The sequence below is a fragment of the Phalacrocorax aristotelis genome, chromosome 2, assembly GCF_949628215.1.
Source record: "Phalacrocorax aristotelis chromosome 2, bGulAri2.1, whole genome shotgun sequence".
NCBI lineage: Eukaryota > Metazoa > Chordata > Aves > Suliformes > Phalacrocoracidae > Phalacrocorax > Phalacrocorax aristotelis.
The window spans coordinates 115,743,978-115,766,809 of record NC_134277.1 but is presented as its reverse complement, the minus strand read 5'-3'; the positions used below and the strand labels follow the sequence as shown (position 1 = coordinate 115,766,809).

General features: G+C 38.2%; 1 protein-coding gene across 2 annotated transcripts in view; it reads left to right on the top strand.

The window, feature by feature from the left end:
* ROCK1 (Rho associated coiled-coil containing protein kinase 1) overlaps window positions 1-22,610 on the top strand; it is a 90,604-nt gene extending 67,994 nt beyond the window's left edge. For both annotated transcript variants that reach the window (XM_075084790.1, XM_075084791.1), the window contains 8 exons: window positions 17-205; window positions 728-893; window positions 7,781-7,851; window positions 12,279-12,367; window positions 13,711-13,789; window positions 13,911-14,172; window positions 14,929-15,136; window positions 21,090-22,610. In XM_075084790.1, the coding sequence (XP_074940891.1) occupies window positions 17-205; window positions 728-893; window positions 7,781-7,851; window positions 12,279-12,367; window positions 13,711-13,789; window positions 13,911-14,172; window positions 14,929-15,136; window positions 21,090-21,093 (1,068 nt within the window). In that variant the 3' untranslated portion in view covers window positions 21,094-22,610. The remainder of the gene's footprint in view (window positions 1-16; window positions 206-727; window positions 894-7,780; window positions 7,852-12,278; window positions 12,368-13,710; window positions 13,790-13,910; window positions 14,173-14,928; window positions 15,137-21,089) is intronic.
* The last annotated feature ends 222 nt before the right edge of the window (window positions 22,611-22,832 follow it).

Sequence of the window (22,832 nt, the reverse complement as noted above, 5' to 3'; positions counted from 1 at the left end):
TCCTTTTTCTTAACAGGCAGTCAACAAACTGGCTGAGATAATGAATCGAAAAGATTTTAAAATAGACAGAAAGAAAGCTAACATGCAAGATTTGAGGAAGAAAGAGAAGGAAAACAGAAAGCTCCAACTAGAACTTAATCAAGAGAAAGAGAAATTCAATCAGATGGTAGTGAAATACCAAAAGGAGCTCAATGAAATGCAAGCGGTAAAATAATCTTTTTGTCACATTGTGGATTTCTCTCTGCAGGAAAATAGTGCAGCTCCTAGTCTGCTTGAAAAAAAAATAAGTTCTGTTTCAGATGTTCTAGGCCACAGAATGTTAGTGAGGCAGAGAACTCGACAAGTATGCAGCTGTGCTTGTTTTCATTCATTTCCCCTTTCTAAATTCTTAACTGTGGAAGGTATTGATGTATTATGCAGACTGAAAAACTGAATACTGTATAGCACACTATTCATGTAGGTTTTTTTCACTGGTAGGTTGTCTCCTTTTCAAAACAAATGGTAATTTATTAGACTAATCAGTGTTTTGTACTTCAATGTCTTGCTGGATCTTTGATATTTAACTTCTTGCCAAGGCGGAACAAACACTTCTACTATAATAATTCATGCTAATGCTATCAAAAGTATCTAGAAATATTAAAATACATAGTAATGCGTTTTGTTTTCAGAATACTTTGCTGCCATATTTTTGGCATCCCACTAACTATGTGTGTGTATATAAATATAGCAACTAGCAGAAGAATCTATGAACAAGAATGAGCTCCAGATGCAGTTGGATAGTAAAGAGAGTGACATAGAACAACTACGAAGGAAAATTTTGGACCTCCAGCAAGGAATGGATTCTACCAGTGTTGCTAGTCTCCAGCCAGATGAAACAGATGGAAATCTTTCAGGTAAGAGAAAAGCATATTTGAACTACTTGATTTTGTGCATACACCGGGTTTTGGAAGATATTGTTTCAAACAAGTAACTACCTTTGAAAATCTTCCGGCTGTCTCTTTCTATACCACATCTCCACTTCCTTCCCCCCCCCCCCCTTTTTTTTTTCTCTCTTTTTTTTATTTTTTTTTAATTTCATAGCTTAGCTGCTTATATTTAAGTCTTAATTTCTTCTCATATCACTCCTCCCACTGTAAGGCTTGGCATTAGCATAATGTTTATCCACTTTTGTGGAAAGAGTATCTTACATCTGCCGCTGTTTGAATATAGTGAATACAGTGTGTAGTGTCCAGTGAATAGAATACAGGGCCAGCACTTCCACATCATGATGATTTTATTTTGTATCCTGAATGCAAAATTACCTTGGTCCTCTCTGTTCTTTCTCACAGTCATGTAGCACCTCTGTGACAAGTGGCAATGATTGACGTCATGAAAAATAATTGTAGGAACTTCCACAATGCATTTATGGTTGTGTGGTACTCTGATTTAGCAAATTAAAAAAGAACGGATAGTACAGTGCAGTTAGCCATTTCCATGTAGTGTCAGCTCCAGGCACTATATTTTGAGACCCTTTGTTACACTGATTAGTGATTCCCTCCTCTCCAATGTTTGAAAAGTGTGATCAGTACTTTCATGTGATCCACTTATGTATCTCTAGATACAGGAAAAAAACCTGTTTAGTGGTAATACACTGCGCTTAACAATTCCCATATCTTAGTGCTAGGTCTATTTTTTTTGTATACTTAAGTAATTTTTATAATTCATCATGAAAATCTTAATAAATGCTTGTCTTACATGCTTGTCTTACAGATTTACAGTCTGATTTTTATTGTAGAGAAATATAGTCAAACATACGAAAATAGAATACTATTTTGGGTATTTTAAGACCTCAGTGGGTGAATAATCAGATAAAAGTAAATAGAATAATTTTAGGTGTCTCTTTTCCTGTTAATGCACTTCATGCTGCTCAGATTGCCACATTCTAGAGTTTTTCTAGGGGGTCTTACAGTGATTGAAATGTCAGGTAGGTTACACAACTTAGTATATGTTTTTATGTAGTTATTCCTTTCTGTGTCTATTTTTGTGTCCTGTCTTCTCTGAGTATATTTTTAGAATTTAATTTTTAGTTAATATTTAAATTAATTCTGTTTTAGAATAGATTTTTATTCAGATAATGATAGTCTCATCTTCACAACTTCCATTCTGTCCAAGAAGTTTTTTGCACTCTGAAGGTTGATCTGTAAAACCCTCAGCCAGTTGCCATCCTGTGAAGTAAATGTCTATTTTCCTTCTTTCAAAAACATCTTCTTGGCCAAACTTCCATCAAAACTCAGTTTTGGGGATTCTTAGAGCTATTAGATTGGTGCAGGAACATTTTTTTTCGTAGCTGTCACCTCCTAGGAACTCCCTGTGGTATTTCTGAACTCTCGGTACTTCTCAGGAGTTTTCTCTTGGATAGTAATTCACAGTGTATTCCATTTAATTGGGGTGAAAAAGAAATCAGAGGGGGTTTACTTATTAAAGTGGGGTTTTTTTTCCCCTCAAATTACTATTTGTTTGATAGTGTCTCCGAAGTGAAGAACACTGAGGTTTGTCATTTTTTATTGAAAATTTCTGAACTCCTGTAAATTGAGAGCTTAAATTTTTCTGCAAGAAAACAGGCTTAGATGTATTCTACATAAAAGGGTAGTTTTGAACTTCCTCACGTTCCTTGTTAGCCATTTTCAGCATAGTAGCTGTTGTGTATTACACTAAAAACACCCAGTGCCTCCATCTGGGCATAGGCACCTTCCCCCTTTTCTTCCTAAGGGCAAGAGTATGTCAGTATGACCCTGTCGTCTCTTAGATCTTGGAAAGACTGTAGGAGTAAGCTCTTTCTTTTTCTGCCTTATTAAGGTACGTTATTTTCAGTTTTACCTCTGGAGATGTGTTTGGTCAGGCTTCTGGCTGTATGACCTGCCACTCCCATTTTGGGGCAGAAATATTGGTGTGTGCAAGATCTTTCCAAGTCAGCTGTAACTTTTTCATTGTTAATTAGAACATCACAATTATTGGAAGTTCTTGTGGTCTTCCTCTTTTATACTCATGACCCCTCTAACTATTTCTTTTTTACTGGCCTTTCTTTCTTTTCTACTAGCCTTTCATTTCTCTTGTCTTCTTTTTTGTCCTTTTCTCTACACATGCCTCTGATATTTTCTGCAGTTATGCTGCTGGTATTACTGTGTCATACAGGTGGGACCCCTAAGATATATTTTTATGATTTCTCTAGATTTAGATCATGTCCCTACATGCTGCTTTTTTTTTTTCTTTTTGTGAGGCTCTTAGTTGATCAGGATCTGAATGAGAAGCAATTTAGGATAGGTAATTAAAGGAGATTAAGCGACATTAGTGTAGTCATATTTCACGATTTTGTCAAAGAGCCAAATAGAGGGCAGCGGAGAGGCACACTAGCATTATAAGGAGGGGAAAAAAAAAAGCCAGTCTTCAAAATAGAAATACCCCATTCCGCAGAAAGAGGAAATTATCCAGCACATAGTTATTTTTCTGCAAACCAAATAATTAGTCCTCAAAACAGGCAGTGGGATACCACGGCAGTAGTTGTATGAAGTTGTTTGTCTTCAGCTGTGTGCTAAGTTCCCATCACTTCTGTAGCCCACCTTAGAACACCTTGAACAGCATCTGTTTAATAGGTGGGTCTGATTAATAGTCAACAGGATTCTCTAGCTGATGCATCTGTTCTTAGGGCAAAGACATTCCTTAAAAATATTTAAGGCAAATAAATGATAGAATTACCAAGTTAGTTATTATAGTATGATTTATTCAGTTTCCTGTCACAGTAAAAACACCACCAGGGAAAAAATGAAAACACAAAATAATGTAAACATGTATAAAAAAATTATTCCATGGTCTCAATTCTGGTGATGGGCAGTCTCTGGTTGAATTGAGAAAAAACTTGGTATGGAACGGTGTGATAGTAGTGTTGGTGGAATTCTAGAGAGACCCCTAGATCTCAGGCAGTTTCCGCTGTCATCCTGCATGGCAGAGAGGTTCAGGCTATGTTGTAGTGTCTTGTCTAATTAGACAGCTTAGGTTACCAGCCACCGGAGAGACTACAGGAGAAGAATTAATGATTTACAGGAAGAGCATCTCGTAAAATTTTGGGGTCAGAAGGCTTTGCACTTTTCGAGTAAACTCAAGGCAATACTGAAATACTTAGAAAAATTTAAGGCAAAATTTTCTGTATTTGGAGGTAGATACAGAGAAGTCACATGGTAACACACTTTACAGCTGCATCTTACTTGGAGGTGGTTTCTGTCTGTCACTGAGCTAAATAATCCCTCAAGTTTTGGTAGCTCCCAGGGCAACTTACGCTGCTCTTAAGGTAGGGACTGGCTTGTTTAGACAATCCAGGCTATTCTCAGGCTTTTGCTTCACCAGATGGGAAAGATCATTACTTGGGGAGGTTTTCCTTGTATTCAGTGCTAGACATTTTTGTAACTCTCCTGATTATTGATTCAGATAGCAGCTCATGGCTTAGTTGATGTCTCCAGCGTTAATAGAGTCCTTGCTGAAACATTTGCTTTTTAATGATGCCTTTGGAATGCCTCTTCCTCCTGCCTGGACTTAGGAAGTCTTAATACTTACATGATTGTAAGCAGAATCCTTCTTTGTCAAGACAAAACATAATCAGGAAATTAAGGTTTTTTTTCCTAATTGTTATAGGGCACTTAACCTGTTGTGAATTAATTCTTTTCATCTGGTTGGCAAGATAATGTAAGCAGTTGAGCTGCGCTACAGGTTTAACTGCAGCACATAATATTCTACAGCATATGTTATAAATCGTGTTTTACACAAAGATAGGATGGAATAATAAACGTGGACCATTTCAGCCAACTGTTTTTTTGAATATGGGACACAGGTACAACTTTCTGAAATACCTGCAAGTAGCTGTCACCTGAATAAACCTCAAAGCAAGATCCAGCCAGCAATCCTTGGTGAGATCCACATGACATTTTAGTAAGGAAGAGTCTGAGGGGCAGAAATTCTTGAACACTGGAAAGAGATGCTCTACTGCTCATGAAGGCACCTGTATTACTTAGCTCCCAAACAACAAGAAGTCTCATGAATCAGTCACGGTTGTCTTGTGTGATTTTATTGAAGACTTACTGGTAGAACTCACATTTATCATACTGAATCACAACAAATCCTGGCAGTATGAATACTAACCATGAAGGCGTTTGGAATGCAAATCCACATTTGAATATATATTCAGAGATAATTATAAGATTTGTAGCCTTCATGGAATTTTTTCTTCATATTCTATTCAGGTCCAGCCAGCCATCAGATATTTTTGAGGCCTATCTTGGATTTTCTGGATTGGAAATATGAAGTATCAATTCTAGGATTCTTTCCAAAATACAGGGCAGTTGTGAGGCAATAGTTCTGAGCCTATTTTTAAAGACAGGAATGGAAGATTCTGTTTCATAATCTAGATAGCCCATGTTTTCTTAATTAGTTAATCAGAACACTCATAAATATTATTCTTCTGGATCAAATATTTGTGAAATGGCCAGCTGAGCAATTGCAGTTGTGTTAGCTAACTCTGTCAAGGGAAATTAAAATGCACTATAAATATTACTTGAGACAAACCTTTGTGGCAAGGTTGGAATGAAAGGGCTCATCTACCCTTTCAAGAGTGCATTGGTTCCAGGCAAATGTTAGGTTTGTTGAAAAGGAGTGTAGTCAGAAACTGTTATTTTCAACTGCAAGACATTATTCACAGCTCAGAAATCATCTCTCATGCAAACAGAATGTGCTCACTAAAATAGATTTGTAGTAGACAGAAAAGAATGTCAACTGATTCATTTTTAATAGTTCATCCACTTTCTACTTCCTTTGAATTTTTTTTCAGAACATGCTGAAATAGAAGTGAACTTATGAGAACTCCTACTCACACTGTCCCTATAAGCAGCGTAGTACCTGGTGCATCTTTTAAAATTTATCATTATTGGATATTTCCAGATTTTTGTATGCCACAATTTCCACAGATGGATACTTATTTCTTTCGAATCACAGTCATCCATACCGTGTTCTTTATTAGCAGTTAATCACTTTATTTTGCAATGGAGGACTTGAGTTTTAGGATATTTCTAAAATTTCTAACAATGGAAGAATCTTCTCTTGATGTCAAAATTAATAAAATTATTCAAAATAGGGTAAGCATTATCTGTGATGCCTGCAGGCATGAAGGAAATAGGTTTCCTTTTCCAAACTTACTGAATATCAAGAACTGGGGAGGGGCCGGGGGGGAAGCCCCCTGCAATTCTCATCCAAATATGCGAGGCAGGGAAATAAAAATTTCCTTCATTTTTTGATGAAGGTTTCTTACTGGAATGACTTCTGCTAACATGCCTTTCTTCCAGTTAGAATTTCAATAGTTCAGTGGTCCCCCAGTATTTTGATGTAATTCTTTGTGGAGAAATGTTAGGAAACGATTCTATATTTTTAAGTGTAGTTCACTTCTAAACATTTTACGGTATAAGGCTTATGCAGGAAGGGTTTTTTTAATGCTTAATGTTAATGCCTTTTAGAAGGCTAGGCTGTCAGTCTCATTGGAATTTTACTTAACAAAGTGTACTGACAGTATCTTTTATATATTTGGATGAATTTTCAGAGCTGCTGAGCTAAACCTCACAGACAGTTATCCCTGAAGGGACCAGTAGCTCCTTCTTACATAAATATTTGTGGAGAATGTTTCAGCAAATTTTAACTTCATGTTTTTAGAGTTTTCAGTGCCACCAGTTAAGTTTATTGTAAAGAATGCATACATTAGCTATTGGCTTTATTTCTGTACTCTGACACTTTTTTTACAAATCGCATTTTTACAATCATTTTTTAAAAATCTACAAAACTTTTCTCAGTTGTGAAATAAATTTATAATTACTGAGTGAGATTCTGATTACTTCATTCTCACATTTACAAAACTGAGACTTTTTACTGTACCATTTCAGATTAATGGAATAATGATATCTTCTCACTGCTATTACCTGGATCCATAATTTTAAAAATATCTATCAAAAACCAGTATCAGTTAGCTGGAGGGGGGTTTTCAATCACAGTAGGCAGAATGCTAATGTTCTTGTGATGCTTCTTTGTATCATTGTTAAATTATTTCAGTAGTTTTGTAGGAAAATACGTTATTACACTACTCTTTGGAAAATTGTCCCCTGAAAATTTGAATAAAATTCTTGTCTCTTATTCTTTATATCTAGTTGATTCTTCCTGCATTCCTTATTTATTTATCTCCTATGCTTATCTTCTGTGAGTAATGGGACACTGTGTAGCTTTGCTTGCTCTTGTGCGCGCTCTCTCCCCCCCCCCCCCCCCTTGGAAAATGTGGATCTGGTTTGTTTTACTTGCTGCATCTTCCTGCTGAGTATTTTCACATAGCCCCTCTGAATGTTAAATTATGTTTATATTGAAAATCTCTTAATCGTCCTCTGTTTAAGCTGTAACACATTTTCAAAGCAGTGTCTTTCCTGCCTGGCTCTTTGCAAACTATTTACATACAGTGTTAGATGTCAGCATCAAGGAAAACAGCTTCACTTTATTTTGCAGTAACTGTATCATCAGTGTTAGCTTGTGACGAAGCATGAAGTAAATGCTTATATCTTCACTTTATTTAGCTGTGCTTTTTATTCTGCTTTGCTGAATATGTAATTGCCTATTACTGCATGTAGTACATCTTCCTTTCTAGTAATAGTTTGCTTTTGTGCTATTCTGCTTCGTTGTTATAAATATATAAAATTATTTAATATGCTTTTTTTTTTTTTTAAACCAGAATCAAGACTTGAAGGTTGGCTTTCAATACCAAACAAAGGAAATATAAAGCGGTATGGCTGGAAGAAACAGGTACAAATATCCGTCCCCCCCCAACAACTCCCTTTGAAAGTTTTTTTAGGCATATATGTTAATTGGTTTTACATCTCACATTTAAGAAACAAACCAGATAATTAGAGTAATTGGGTGTGTATACATTACTTTATTGCAGAGGAAAAAAATCCAATAAGAAAATTCAAGTTCAGTATGAAATCTGTAGTAATAACATTGTGCAAATTTATGACAGGTGGGTGTGGAAATGCTTTACAATGGCCATCTTGGAACCATTAAAAATCCCATTTCTCCTTTGAGTAAGCTTCTTTATAATCCTGTTACTGAAAAATAGGCTCTTTGTGCAACTTGACAGCACAGAGTAGGGAACACCACCCATGCTCTGGAGGCCGTGGAAGAGCGTATCACACTATAACTTGCCACACATGATTTCCAAGTATGTTTCAGTCTCCCTTACTTTTAAAATGGTCAGTCTCTCATGAAAAGAACTGGTTACTCTCAGAAACTGGACCTCTGTGCTGGAATTCCCACTCTAAACAAAACAGTATTGTTTTGCCTCTGCAGTGGTTATGATCTAGTTCTTTGAAACTTCTGGTGTTCAAACTGAGATGCCTAGAAGCTTAGAACCAGTTCTGACTGTTTTCTAGCTTTCCCGTTCCCCATTTTGAACATCCTTCAGCATACCAAATTGCAAAAGTGAACGTGGTCGCTAGAATTTTTTAAATTTTGCAAGCAGTTTGTATGAAATAGTTTCCCTGCATCTTCCTTGCTTACCTTCAAAGACCACTATTGGAAATTATTCAGGTTATGACACCTTCAACATAACTTTCTGATCCCTGCTGAAAGATCCTTCTCAGATGCTCCTGTTTATGTTCACATTCTACAAATGTTAGAAATGGCTCCTACAAAATTTAAAGGAGAAGAATTTAATTCCTGCCAAAGAAGCGCTGAAGTGTTTATATTGGGCCTTCAGCTACTGAACTCCTCCTTTGAATTACGCCATTTTTCAGTTGGCTAACATGACCTTTTTTATACAATCAAAGTGTTTTGAGTTCCAGACTTGCCTATTTTTACATCAGTATGAGACCTTCTTGGTGACGTGTCTGTAAGGTAAAATGGCCACCTACTCTAGCTTGCAGAGAGCAAGTGTTAAGCTCGCCTCTGTTGCTTAGAGTAATGCGAACAAGTGCCATATTGAAAATGCCTACTTACCACAGTTTGGAACCTGGGCTTTGCTACAGATACCTCAAATGTGTTGGCTTCTGGTCTCTTTGCATTTTGCTTTGTCTCCCTGTTAGCAGAACTGCAGGAAAGCTACAGGGCAGGGTCAAGAATGAAACACCGGTAGTGTTTGAATGTTCTTCAGGTGCCTCACGAAACACACCTATTTGTAAATCTGTTCCACAACTTGTTCTGTTTGATAGCGAAGGCTGCTCAATTAATATTGTTCCAGAATTGATTCTCCAGGTTGCTGTTAGACTTTTGGCAGTGGTCATGAATGGAAGTGACTGTGTGTAGTCATGTAGCTTTATTCTGCTCTGGATTATCTAAAATACTGCATCATTTTCCTGTCACAATACCTCCAGCAACCTTTTCTCGTTGTCTTCTAGAAATGGAAATTGTTCTTGCATCCTCTGATAAATGCAGCTTCTCCAGTGAAAGACTGTATCTGAGCTTCTTTAGGCATGCCCAGTATAGGCATACTTAGTTCCCTCAAGATATCTTAGGCAGTTACTCCATTCATACTTTCCAAGTTTGAATAATAGTTCTTGCACTTAGAAGGAATTTGATCTACAGATGGATGCCTTCGTCATAAAATGAGCCATGCTGATAAGATTCTTTAAACTAGCTGAGGTTCAAACCAGTGATACACAGTAGTGCAGGGCCCTGTTGACTTAGATGAGTGTTCTGTCGGCTGAACTGTACTGCATCTGAAACAAGCTGGCTTGTAGTCAGCCTCCTCAGGTGCTTCTGTTCCAAATTCTCATGCACTTTCAGTTTTGGGTTTGGGGAGAGGTATGCAACCTCAAATATAGGCATGTCCAGATTAACCAAAATTAAAGGGAAAGCAAAATTGCATTAGCAGTGCAATTGGATTGATGCCAGAGTTGTTACAACTTGAGGTGCTGCATTTCTGATTCGGATGTCAGTGGCACTGATATTTTTGCCCCATGCCCTCCAAGTCATTTAGCTTAAGTTAGAAAGGGGTGAGGGTGGAGAACTCATTTGAGAAAAAACAGTTGAGTTGTACCTCAAGCTAACGCTAAAATGGGTTAGCCATATTTATACCTGGAACTTCATTTCATCCCAAGTGGAGATGATAAAAATATCCTTCAAAAACCATTGTAGAACAGAACTGCTGTCAGATTTGGTTTTTTGTATTTTCACAACAGGGTATTGAGACTGTTGTACGTAACTTTCCTTTGTGAGGTTAAATTGTTCTTTCACCAAGACTCATATACAGTGTGAAAACTGAATTATATTGCAGTCAGAATTTGCATTTGTTATAGCAGTCATCTTAAGGCCCTGCTCGTCTGTGAAAGGCAGAGGAGCATACTTCAAAGGCATTAGCTTTCTGTTGAAGCAGATCAAAAGAATTCAAGCACAGACTCTTTTTCTTCAGTAGGGAAAATCACAAGAGGCTCACAACATTACAACTTAGTACCTATTCAAGTTGATCAGGCTTTCTATTAAAGAATCCTGACTGAGAGGCTGAAAGCCCTTTTAGTCTAGGGAAGAACCATCCTTTGTGGCTTTTTTAGATGCATTTCAGTAGTTGAGATGCACATCTGTAACATGCAGCTTGTGCAACACATTTTTAAAACATTATTCTATAAACTTGTTAAGGCAACTCTCATGTTCAGGTTTTGAGGTCAGACTTAATATCCTGTGTAATGAGGAGGTTCAACCTCCTCTTGTAGTAGGAGTAAACACCATTTATTTAAATTGTCGCTATCTGCATCATGCAGAAACCTGTTCAATTACCTACCAGTAACTGGAATTCAAGATGAACTGTTCATGTATCCACTCTCTTGCTTTTCTTTCCTTTCCCCTGCTTCTGTGTCATGTTATACCTGAACCGAGAGCTCAGTGTAGACAGAGCTGTCAGTCTACCTCTTTAGTACCTCATACCTTTTTATAAGTTTTTTCGAAAACATTTGAAACTGCAGGGGAGGGAACTGCCACAGCTGTCACTGAGCTTGTGCTTATGGACAGTTTTAGCAAAGACATTGGACTGGCAGCTCTCAGTGAAGAGCAACAGGCAGTGAATTCTACAGGCTTGAACTCACTGGGAAGGGCTTAGGATAGAGGTGTTTGATCTTAACTGGCCTGTGGGTTACAAAACTTTTTCTGAGCAGCTTGCTTTGTTTTTCCTGTCATATCAACAAACGTTTATAATTCTGTGTGATTGCGAGCAGCAATGGAAGGGTGTCTTTGTACTTTAGGTTGAGGACAACATCCTTTGGCTTTTTGGGTGGAGGGGCAGACACTGCAGGCATACTCAGTATTTGGTAATTTTCTTGGAAATAGGGCCTGCAGTCCACTCCTGCTCTAAAGCTCACAGTGCCTTCCCAGTAGCTCTTGCCTATTCCCTAGAATCCGATGCATTCTGGAGTATTCCACTTTTTCAGCAGCATGGGAGATAGGTATAATATATGGATATCCAGATTTTGAGCATGAACTTTAAAAAAAACTTGGCGGGGCAGGAACTAATCAACACATTACCAAATGATTCTGTCTTTGTCTTTTCCACTCTGGAAAAAACTGCATGGTTTGACCATTAAAGTGACACGTATCAAAAGAATATCCATTTCTTTTCTCCTCCTTTGCGTACCTTTCCCTTACTGTCTCCGTGTATTCCTAGATTTGGAATGTATACAGGACCTCTGTTTCTGCTGATTCATTTTGGCTCTTTATTTTACCAGTCCATTAAATTGAAAGTGTAGGAAATAGCTGGAGCTGTGAGAATCTCTTTCAGCCTACTAGTTGTTTGGTGTGAAGTACCAGTGAGTCCTGAAGATCTCTAGAGCTAGAGAAGTTGTAAACAACTTTATCAGAAAGTGATAGATGCTGGACTCCAGGAGTTTCCTAGGGATTCAGTTGCTACTGGTGTGTTACTATGAAAATTACTGTAATTTGTGAGTTTGTGTACAGATAGGCTTCCAGACTCATCACAAGCATTTTAGGGTGCTCCAGTGACAATACACAGTCACTGCAGCTTGTAGTGAGATGGATAATCTCCAGAGGTCCCTTCCAACCCCTACCATTCTGTAGCATTGCGCAGCTGTCACTAGTTTAGCTGTCTGCATGATGATTTAAATATCTCCTGATATTAGTTTAAAAACCATAATTTACTCAGGCTTTTTATGGGAATATGGGAGTACAGTAGGATAAATTTTGCTTTTTAAAGTGCATTTTTAACTTGGTTTTACCCTTTCTTTCCCCAGTACGTTGTGGTGAGCAGTAAAAAGATACTGTTCTACAACGATGAGAAGGACAAGGACCAGTCAAATCCATCCATGGTACTAGATATAGAGTAAGTAAAATTACTGTTAGTTTTGGATACAAATTGGCAAAAGAGCATTGTGTGTGAGAATACTGGAAACAAATCTAGAAGGTTGGAATCAAAATTCCATGAATGATATTTAATTTCCCATACTAGTTTGAAAATGTCTGTTTATCTGTATTTCAGGGTGCTATTAACAGAAACTACTACTTTTTCTTTCTCCTACTATTGCTAAAAGTTACAGAAGTAGTTAAATACACAATAGTGTGGTGTTGTCTGTAGTCACTGGTCTGAATTGTCATCATTATGACAGAGAAGGGTCAAGAGACAGTGGAACCTATGTATTATGCTATCTCTTTTTATGATTCAGTGTAAAGACTGTTTTTTCCAGTTGCTTCAACAGCTGCTTTCTAAAGCAGGGCATGAATAGTTGTGGGATAAATAGGGAACTGGCTGGCTGATTTCAGGTCTCATCCCCTTGCTGCATACCTTTTTCTTGCTGTCTGAGAAAGGATCAGTGTTGATCAAGCCCAAAGCATTTCTAAATTTTCCAGATGGTTTCTGTTTAGAGTGACAAAGTAAATGAATTGTGATCCATTTACATTGGTTATACATGAGGAAAATTGTGTCAAATATCACTGAAGCCCATTGCTGATAAATGACTGAGTGTGATGTTTAAACAGCTGATCGACATTATGGGACCTTATAGAGTAGTAACTGAAAAAAGGTTTTAAAATTCATTAATAGGTCTATCAGTGACTAACAAATACAGTCGTCTGGAAGGAATCTCAAACTCAGGAAGCGCTTAAGCTGCCAATTGCTAGTAACCAGGAAAAGAGTTATTTTCTCTTTGAGCTGTTTCTTATTCTCTTTTCATAAACATCTGTTACAGCAACTGTTGAAAACAGGATGTTGGGATAGATGGACTTACCATCTTGACCCAGTATAAGATGATGTTTGTTCCAATTTTAATAGCTTTTTCCACAACTGGTGCCTCAGGTTGCCTTTTGTGATGTTCTGGCATTGATTGTTTATCAATTTAGTAAAAAAATTAGTGAGTAGTACCATACTTTATATGGTTACTTCCATCCAGGGTTATCAATAAGCTTTTCTAGCAATAATCAGTTAGACTTCCCAGTCAGTGTTCTGAGGAAGAATTCAAAAGCCTTTTCCATGGGTAAATTTGCCATGATGGATCTTGAACCCATTGTAAGATAACCCTCTTTCCACGCCATGAAATGTTTTGGTCTTCCTTGGGTAAGCAAGATCTATATAGTTTGTGATTTATAAGATCTTCAAAGCACTTTGATTAACTGTTTTAAAAACATACATAGCCTTTTAGCATTTTCTGATTCATCTTTCTTCCAATCTAGTAAGCTGTTCCATGTCCGGCCTGTAACTCAAGGAGATGTATATAGAGCTGAAACCGAAGAAATTCCTAAAATATTCCAGGTAAAAAAAAACCTGTATTCGCGTTTGTATTTAACTCTCCTGCAGAAGTTGGGCAGCTTCTTTGAAAAGTATATAAAAATACGTAGTGCTTCAACAATAACACAGCAGTATTCTTTTTCAGATTCTCTATGCTAATGAGGGGGAATGCAGGAAGGATTTGGAGGTAGAACCAGTACAGCCAGCAGACAAGACGAATTTTCTAAGTCACAAAGGCCATGAATTTATTCCAACGTTATACCACTTTCCGGCCAACTGTGAGGCCTGTGCCAAACCTCTTTGGCATGTCTTTAAACCCCCTGCTGCCCTAGAATGCCGAAGATGCCATGTGAAGTGCCACAGAGACCACTTGGATAAAAAGGAGGAATTAATCGCACCATGCAAAGGTATGCTTGTGGCTTTTTGCGTTCTGCGTTCTCTGCGTGTTTAGCCAGACCTGCTAAGCTATCGAAGGCAAGTAAAAGCACTTTAGTTTAAAAGTTTTCTACTTTCAGTTTTATGATTTTAGATGTGAAAGGTGCTATTAAAATAACAGGCTGTTAACACCACTTATGAGCAGGCAGCTGTAGCAAGCCTCTGTTGGGAGGCCTTTGGGAGCGTAACTGATGAGGCTCTGCTGAGGGCCCTGAGAGCACAAGGGTCCCTAGAGCTTTGCGCCCAGGGCAGCTCCTGGGTTCCCGGAGCATTCTCTCTCCTACACATGGCCCGCGTTAGGGACAATGCAGGGGTTGTGTCACCAAGCTGCACTAAGACCTTGAAGAGTAGTTCTTTAGCCACTTCACAGATTGGAGTAAAGGTTTCCTCTCTGTGCTCCTGTGCAGTGGAGTATTTGGGGTAGGTACTATGGAAATTGGACATAAGGCACCCACACAACTTTTCGGCTTATTAAGACTGCAATTAGTGTAAGTCTTCTCATTTCTTATATGAGAATCAAGAATCTTAAAGCAGAGCAACAAGTATTGAAAGAACTATATTCATCATTTCCCCTGCTGTTCGTTGTCTTCCAAAAATATATAAGCAATTCCAGTGCAAGTATGTATGTAGGAGCCATTGCTCTTTCCAGCGGCACAGCTGGTATGTCATAATCCTTATTTTGATAAGGTCTAGTTTTCACTAGATTATCTTCCTCCTTTTACTTATAGTGAGTTACGATGTAACTTCAGCAAGAGATATGTTGTTATTGGCATCCTGTCAAGATGAACAGAAGAAGTGGGTGACTCATTTAGTAAAGAAGATCCCTAAGACACCACCATCTACTTTTGTTCGTGCTTCTCCTAGAACTATGTCTACAAGGTCCTCAGCAAATCAGTCATTCCGAAAAGTTGTTAAAAATACTTCTGGAAAAACTAGGTGAGAAATTACAAAAGCTATGGATCTTTTTAACTAAATATAAAAAAAAATCTCAGTTTATAAATCTTATTTAATGTGAAATTGTGAAGTAATTCCATAGTTATGACTGTTGAACTGCTGATGTAAATCTTTGCCCAAATCCTGAAGGAACGAACAGACAGAATTCTCCTGCCTTTGTGGTGAATTTGTCAGATCTTTGGATTTGGAAGGTACTGTAGAGGTGGCAGTGCCTGGCCTGCCAATGCGTGTGAGGGAGCTGTGTGCATGTTTTGCTGTTTAAAGGCAAGGCTCAGTAGATATGTCTGCAATGGCATTTAACTGCGAGGATGATCCACATAGTCATTCGTGGATTGACTCACAGAGCTTGTGGAAGCTCTAAGTCTTCTGCAAATGAGGGTGAAATAAGAAACTTACAGATTCTCAGTCTGTTGTTGTGCCATTTCTTTTGGTGTGAGGCAGCTTCAGTATTAGTTCCATTCTTTCTCCCTGCTTGCCTGTTCCCTGTCTTCTTCTGTCCCAGCAGTTGTTTTTGTAAGCTGTTTGTGATCCTCTGCATTAACCGGGGCAAGGTTAAAACACACTTTTTAAATGCTAGGTTACTGTAAGCTGACTTTTAACCTGCATTAGCGTCCTCATGTGGTATGGACATTCCTTTCCCCCAAAATAACCGATTTGGTCAACAGTATGAAGTGGAAACTAGTGTCTCAGCAGGGAAAGAGTCTTCCTGGATTGGTAATGCAACTGAAATAAATGTCCTGAAAACATTCCTTGCATAAAGTGCAATAAAAGCAAACTTTTGCATGTAAAAAGATATTGGGTGTATCGTGAAATATCCTCTTGCAGAGGAGAGCAGGGAAAAAATCTGAAAGATGCAAAGGGCGCTGATTTTCATGTACCTATAATTAACATCAAAATGTAAGTGATCGTAGTTCTGAGATACTAATACATTCAGTGAAGGCCCTCGAGATAATCTCATACAGGAAAATTACTTTAGGCCTCAGTACAAAGCTGTCAATATTAAAACCAATGGTGTTGCAGGCAGTATTGCGGTAGAGATAATAATCAATGCAACAGCATGAGGAGAAAGATGTAAAAAGAAATCTGTGACCAGCAGTTAAGAGCATGTAGCTGTGTTAGAATATTTGGGGGAGAAGCTGTATTCGCAACCACTGAATGAAGCCTCAGTTTGCCAGTTACAGTTCAAAGGGCAGGAATATAACTGAATCATGGTCCGATTTTACATTTTTTCAATGCTGGCACATAAGCAAGCTGAGGTTGGGAAACAGAAACACTTCAGATTTGTAGGGAGATTTCCTGGGAAGTGGGCAGTTTTTCCTTACAGTCTTCACTGTAATCTGTTGAAAACAAGGGTGAGTGTGGTGGAAAAGTACACAGTGATAAACCTGAGTTAAGAAGAATGACTGTAAAATCAGAGTTTGCTTACTAAGTAGTGGCATCTTCAGTATTGTACCAAATTAAGACAAATCGGTAATTCCTAATTTCAGGGGGTTTCAGTCATATTTGTTATGTACTTACATGGTGTGTACTTGTATAACAGAATCTTGTTAAACTGTCTTGTCTAGAAAATGTCCATTTCTCCCAACTTCCAAAAGCTTTTTGGAAACACTATAAAGCTTTATAAACTTATTTTTCCTTCAGTCGTCAGTTTTCCAAGATGTACTGAAAAATGTTAGACCCCTCTGTAGGCTTTGGCCAGATCTTCTAAGACTTTTGGATATAAATTACACCTGCTGATTTTAAAATATGCATCATTAGTAGCTGTTGTTTATCATAATCTTTATTTGCAGTAGGACTGTTGAAGATGTACTCCTGTGGTTGAGAAAAATATGAAGTGCTTTTATGTATGATAGGATATGCTTATTTGAACAAAGCTTACTAAAGGTAGACCTTTTGAACAGGCAGATAAAGATAATAGAACTTCCTAGAACCAGTTAAAGAGCTCTGTTACTGATTAGTAAGATTTTTCAGTGAGCATTGGACCACCTAAGACTGAAAGAAAAAGCCTATTATGTTGATACTTAAAAGGATTAGGTGGAATGTTTTTGACCCTGAATGGTCATCCCACCATAAATTCTGGAAAAAAACCCCAGAACTGGTAATGTAAAATTCATTAATTTGGTTTTAAAAGAGTTTTTAAAATGTGACACTGAAATAATGCTAATCAATATTGCTTACTGAAACAGATGTTAAATTAACAGAATCTTTTGATGAGGTAGCATTCTTGGACAGTAAAAAAAACCCCAAAACAACCAACTGCCCCCAAACCAACCAACCAACCAGCCAATGGGGTGGGAAAGAATTGCTTTAATACACCATTTACATGCATCTTTAAGCTGTATTAATTGGAATAATCTAAAAGAACACTTGGAAGATCACAGTCATGATGATTGTATATTTTATAAATCATCCTCTGTTATTGAGTAGACAGATTCTTCCCTCCCCCCTGCCAAACCCTACCTATGTAGAGTTCACTTTCTAAAGACAGTGCACGCTTCTTTGTTTCACATTTGGAGTTGTAGACTTTCTTTTCTAAAAGACTGTTGGAATTGTATTCTGTTTTCCTCTCCATTTGTCCTTGTGAGGTCCTCGGAGCTGTAATGACCAGATTTTTCTGAAGTTCTGTTGCAATATTTGTATCCAATTTTTGGGAGTCTTCAGATGAGCTCTACTGCAGTTACCGTACGATACCTCATGCTTGGATGTGAAGGGGGAATTCGCGTGCGCATGCACACACGGAATTTAAAAAAAAAAAAAAATCAGGGGGACGTTGAAAACCTAATATAGGCAAAACGGCTCTGGTATTCAGCTGTCTCATAGCTGTTAGCTTTTCAATGCATTTTTTTCAATGCATTTTTTTTTTCCAGCATAACTGTGTGATTTCTCAGGTTTTTCATTTCAAGATCTTAACCTTTTCCAAGCGTTTTATAGCTAATTGGAAAAGCACAGAAGCCTTCATCCATACTCTTTTACGGGAGCGAATCCATTTTCTTAAATCAATTCATTGATTCTTTTTCACTATGTCTTAATAGACATGCTGGTTCGGGGTTTCCTTTAGCAAGAAGACGTTTGCAGCTAATCTCTTACAGAACAAACAGATCTACATATTTGAAAATTTACAGTAGCTCTTAGAGGAATGGGTCTGTTTGGGGAGCTCAGTTATTCAGACAATTTCTGTTATTAATCCTATTGGCATTTGTCATGTGAGAGTGTTAGAGAATCATAGAAATATGCAAGAAGTGAATGGGAACTTTTTTAAAAAAATGAAAAACACCATCTTTAAAGCTCTTTCCTTAAGATCTTAGAGATAAAATGAGCCTAATATCTCACCAGCACCCAAAAGAGGAGAGCCGCACATTCCTGCGCTTCATCTTGTGTCAGCTCATGCTTCACAGGTTACCACAGTAAACTGATCTGTTTTCCAGCAGAGAATTAATCTAGGAATGTCTTCAGTAAAGAAAAGCCAAAAAAGCATAACAACAAAAAAACCCAATCCTAACCCCACAAAAGCAAAGCATGTGGCTTTCTGTTGGATTAGGAAGTTGCAATGGTTCATGGAAGAGTCCAGAAATCACCAGATCTGTCTCAAGAATGGAAGGAGGAAGGGTGAAGATGGTCATCTTGCACTAGTGAAGTGTCAGGTGGATCACCTGCTCAGAATACTGCGGCCTCGCATCTTCTCCACCTGCCCTAGTGTACAGCCTCTGTTCACACCTTTCTCTGTCACCCAACAGGATCTTCCAGGTTCTTGGGAAGAAATAAAGCTCTAAAGGTTTCTGGCAATTCAGAAGTTAATGCCTTGTATCTTATCTCTTCTCGAATTTTTCTAACAGACTGTGATGTCAGTCAACATTTATATTACTCTCATAGACTAAGCCCAAATCCGTCAGTGAGTTTGACATAATTGGTATCTGACCTTAGAAATCTTGCTTCTTAGTGATGTTTAATACTGACATAGCTTCTGAGAAAGTATAATTAATTTACAGTAAACTCTGTTTTAATGCTGCATATTGTAGGCACTGAGTATGGAAGAGAAAGCATATTGAGTGTGAGCAATTTAAAGGCACAGTACTTGACCAGCAAGGGTGCCTGGGTATGTGCGTGCTGCCGGCCGGTCGTGTGGCATGGAGGTGTGTGCAGGAGGCAGGCGGGCAGCCCCTACACCTCACCAATGCTTGAGGGGCTTTGTGGTGTGCTCCATCCCCAGCCGACAGCTGCCACTGGGTTGACTGGAATGTAACGGGGCTTGCGTGACACCTGCAGAGCAACACGAGCAAACAGAGAGATGCTTCAGAGTTACACTGAGCGAATAAGCCTTAGAAAAAGGTCAGATAGGAACTTCTCTTTCAAGCTGTTCTACTGTGGACATCTTTGTGACTTTCTCAGACAAATTTGATGTTAGTTGTGTCTATGAACTAGGCAATAACTGCTGTGATGTAGTATGGGCAACCTGCGCCCTGGTATTGCTACATGTTCCGTTCTGCCTGTTTCAAAAGAAGAGGCATTGGATCTATTTTAGGGAAACTCACTTCTGATGTACCAGATGTTTAAATTTAGATTATTAAATAAATTGACAATGGATCTTATGCACCGAAGAATTTACTGGTGATTGCACAGTAGCTGAGCTAATCTGACAGCCTGTTGCTACTTACGGGGGAGGATTTTCCCTGTCTTCCTTCCCTGCTCTTCTTGTCATTGGATCCTGGGCGAGTGCTTGAAATGATCCATTGTGGACCTTGATGGAATGGTCTAAAATTCAGTTTGCTGACTGCCAAAAAAACGTACTTATTTTGCTGAGCTAGTGAGTAGAATCAACCCGCTGAGAAGTGCGGTGACTGCCAAAGCTGAGGAGAGGTAAGTAGGAGGGTGCTCCCCTGGGGTCAGGACGGAGACAAGGTGGAGGAACAGCAGGCCCTTTGCCGTTCAGGAGGCAGCAAGTTGCTGGATCAGCTGCTCTGAGCTCAGGGCACTGCACCCAGCAGTTTTCTTCCTGACCTCTTTACCTAGACGTGGGAGCAAGAGCAGCAGTGATGATTTTTATGCGATATACGTGTTTAGCTTTTACTGAGTATCTGAAAATTGTTCTCTTGTCAGACAGTATAGCAGAACTTGATCTCAGTGACGGAGTCCTACCATGTAAGCAGGCATTAACTGTTTTGTCGAATGGACACAGACTTTAACACATGCTTTAAGACATTTTAGTATATTTTATCTGGGGTCCGATCCACCTTTCTTTGCAGTTGGTAGGCAGCACTTCACTGACTTCACAGAGAGGTGTATCAGACCCATTAAAAGGAGCTTCATCTTAAGTTCTAGTCCTCATTTCAATAACCTATCACTAGTAAATATGAATCAGAACTTGATGATGAACTTGCTAGATCTGCAGTACTGCTTCTAGATCTGAAACTACACTTCATAGTTCGTGGTATGTTAATTTATACACATTGTATCAGGACAGTTGTGGTGTTTTAATGTATTTGGACTTGGGCACTTGATCAAGTTAATGCATGTTTAAAAAAAAAAAAAACCAAACCAGAACAACCAAAACTCCTGTGCATCAGATGAGCTCCAGCAACCGCATGTGCGTGCTCATAGCTCTGTAGAGAGGCTTTTCTTGTCCTGCAAGTGGAGGAGGGTCCGTCGCCTTGCATTTGCCATGAATACACCCATGATTGTTGTTGGCTCGTAACTGTTTGCTTGTAAAGCTGCAGTAATATCATCATCTGTCTGATCTCTGTGTTCATTTAACCTTGCTTGAAATTAAGAACAGTTTGTGGACGATTGTGGAGGTATGATTTTAGTATTACACTGTCTCAGTTGAAAAAATATTTTGTTAATGTATCTTCTTCACTGAAGCTCTTGGCAAACATGCACTGGTATTTTGACGCTAATTTTTATATTTGTTATTAATTGTCTGTTTTCTTCTTTGTTCCAGCTAACCACACGTATAGTGCTTAATGGAATCTCATGGGATGCGGTCTGAGAAACGGATTTTTTTTAACCACACAGAGCAGTGCAGACGGACTGTTGTTCCTTTCAACGTAACTATCACAGGCTTCAGGGTTAAGATTGCTATTACTGTCTCCTCCTTGCTTTGGCACAAAAGCACGCTGAGGGTGTTTAATTGCGGGTTTGCCTAAAGGTAGATTAGATTAATTATTACTATGTAATGCAAGTTAAAGCAAATAAAGCTTAGCTAGGGGTATAAAAAAAGGTGCTGCCTTTTTGGATTAAAAAAAAGCCTGTCAATCATGATGAAATGCAGCCAACGTTCTTGGTATCAGTGACAGAAAAGGACTGTTGACCCTGTGAAGGGGATATTTATATCAAGATGAGCGAATGAAACGGAGTAGGGGAGGAAGGTTTCCCAGTGAGAAGGACTGCAATTGCTTTCAAGACTCAAAGTTGTGCTCTTGAAGACTGCAGAACTAGCTTAAAAATGAAGCCTTATCACTTGAACTTCAGTGCCTTCACTGCAGAGTTCTTAACAGCCTTAATGCTAACCACCCACTATGGAATGGATCAAAGTGTTAAGTGTTTTGCATTATGCTTTACAAAATACTGATTCAGCAGGTTTGTAAAGAGGGGAAAACAAGTAATTGCCTTTAATCTATGCATTTTTGCCAAGCCATACTGAATTATTTTATTATTAGAGGCATTAGAAACTAACAGCAAAAAGAACCACCAAGTTTGGAAGCATATTTTGGGGTACATCATTTCTGTAACTGTATAATGTATTGCCTTACAATTTTAAGTGATAACAAACATTAAGTTAACAAACATTTAAGAAATATATGCACTGTTTGAAATGTAAATTATTTTCGAACACTTTTACTGGGTTTTACATTGTCTTTTTAGTGCCTTAATTTGAGTTAATTGTGTTATTGCCATGTCAATAAATGTAGAAATCTAAAACTAAACAAAGGAAACCTCTAAAAAACTGTTGCATATCAGTGGTTTTTACTGAATTTTAATTGGTTGAAGTATTGTAGATGCTAGATGCCTTTTTGAAATTAAGTACAATCTTTGAATGAGAATTCCTCTTACAAAGACAGACTGATTCTGTTTCCTAAGCTGAGAGATGTGTAGGCAATGCAATTAAAAAAACCAAAAAGCCAAAAAAAAGCATATAACACAAAAGCTCTGGGCAATTCAGGAATTTCCGTAAATGCTGTCAGACTCTTGCTTTGTAGCAGGAATACATTCATGGTATGGGCAGTATGGATTTATTTTATTTTATTTCTTAACCAAATACCTCCTCAGTAATTTATAACGGCTTTGCAGTTGTGTATTAAGTAAGAAGCACTGGAAAACTGATTCGTCCTTAGGACGGTTTGCATGTTTCAAGTGGTATTGAAAGCCGCACTGATGGATATGTAATAATAAACATATCTGTTATGAATATGGTAATGACTCTGTGCTCATTTAATGAGAAATAAAGTAATTTATGGAAAGACCCTTTTGAAAACGACTGGCATGGTGTTTTCTCCTGACTGCAGCTTTTACATCTTTTTAAGCATTCAGACATTGCAACAGCTTCTGGTACCAGGTGCATTTGCAATGTAACGCCTAGGGCACTCTGAAACACTTTTCTTACTGTTCTACATGAATAAGTAAATACCGTATTAAGTATTTTTTTAATTCCCCTTTTCTCATGGCCTGCTATAGTAGCCTAATT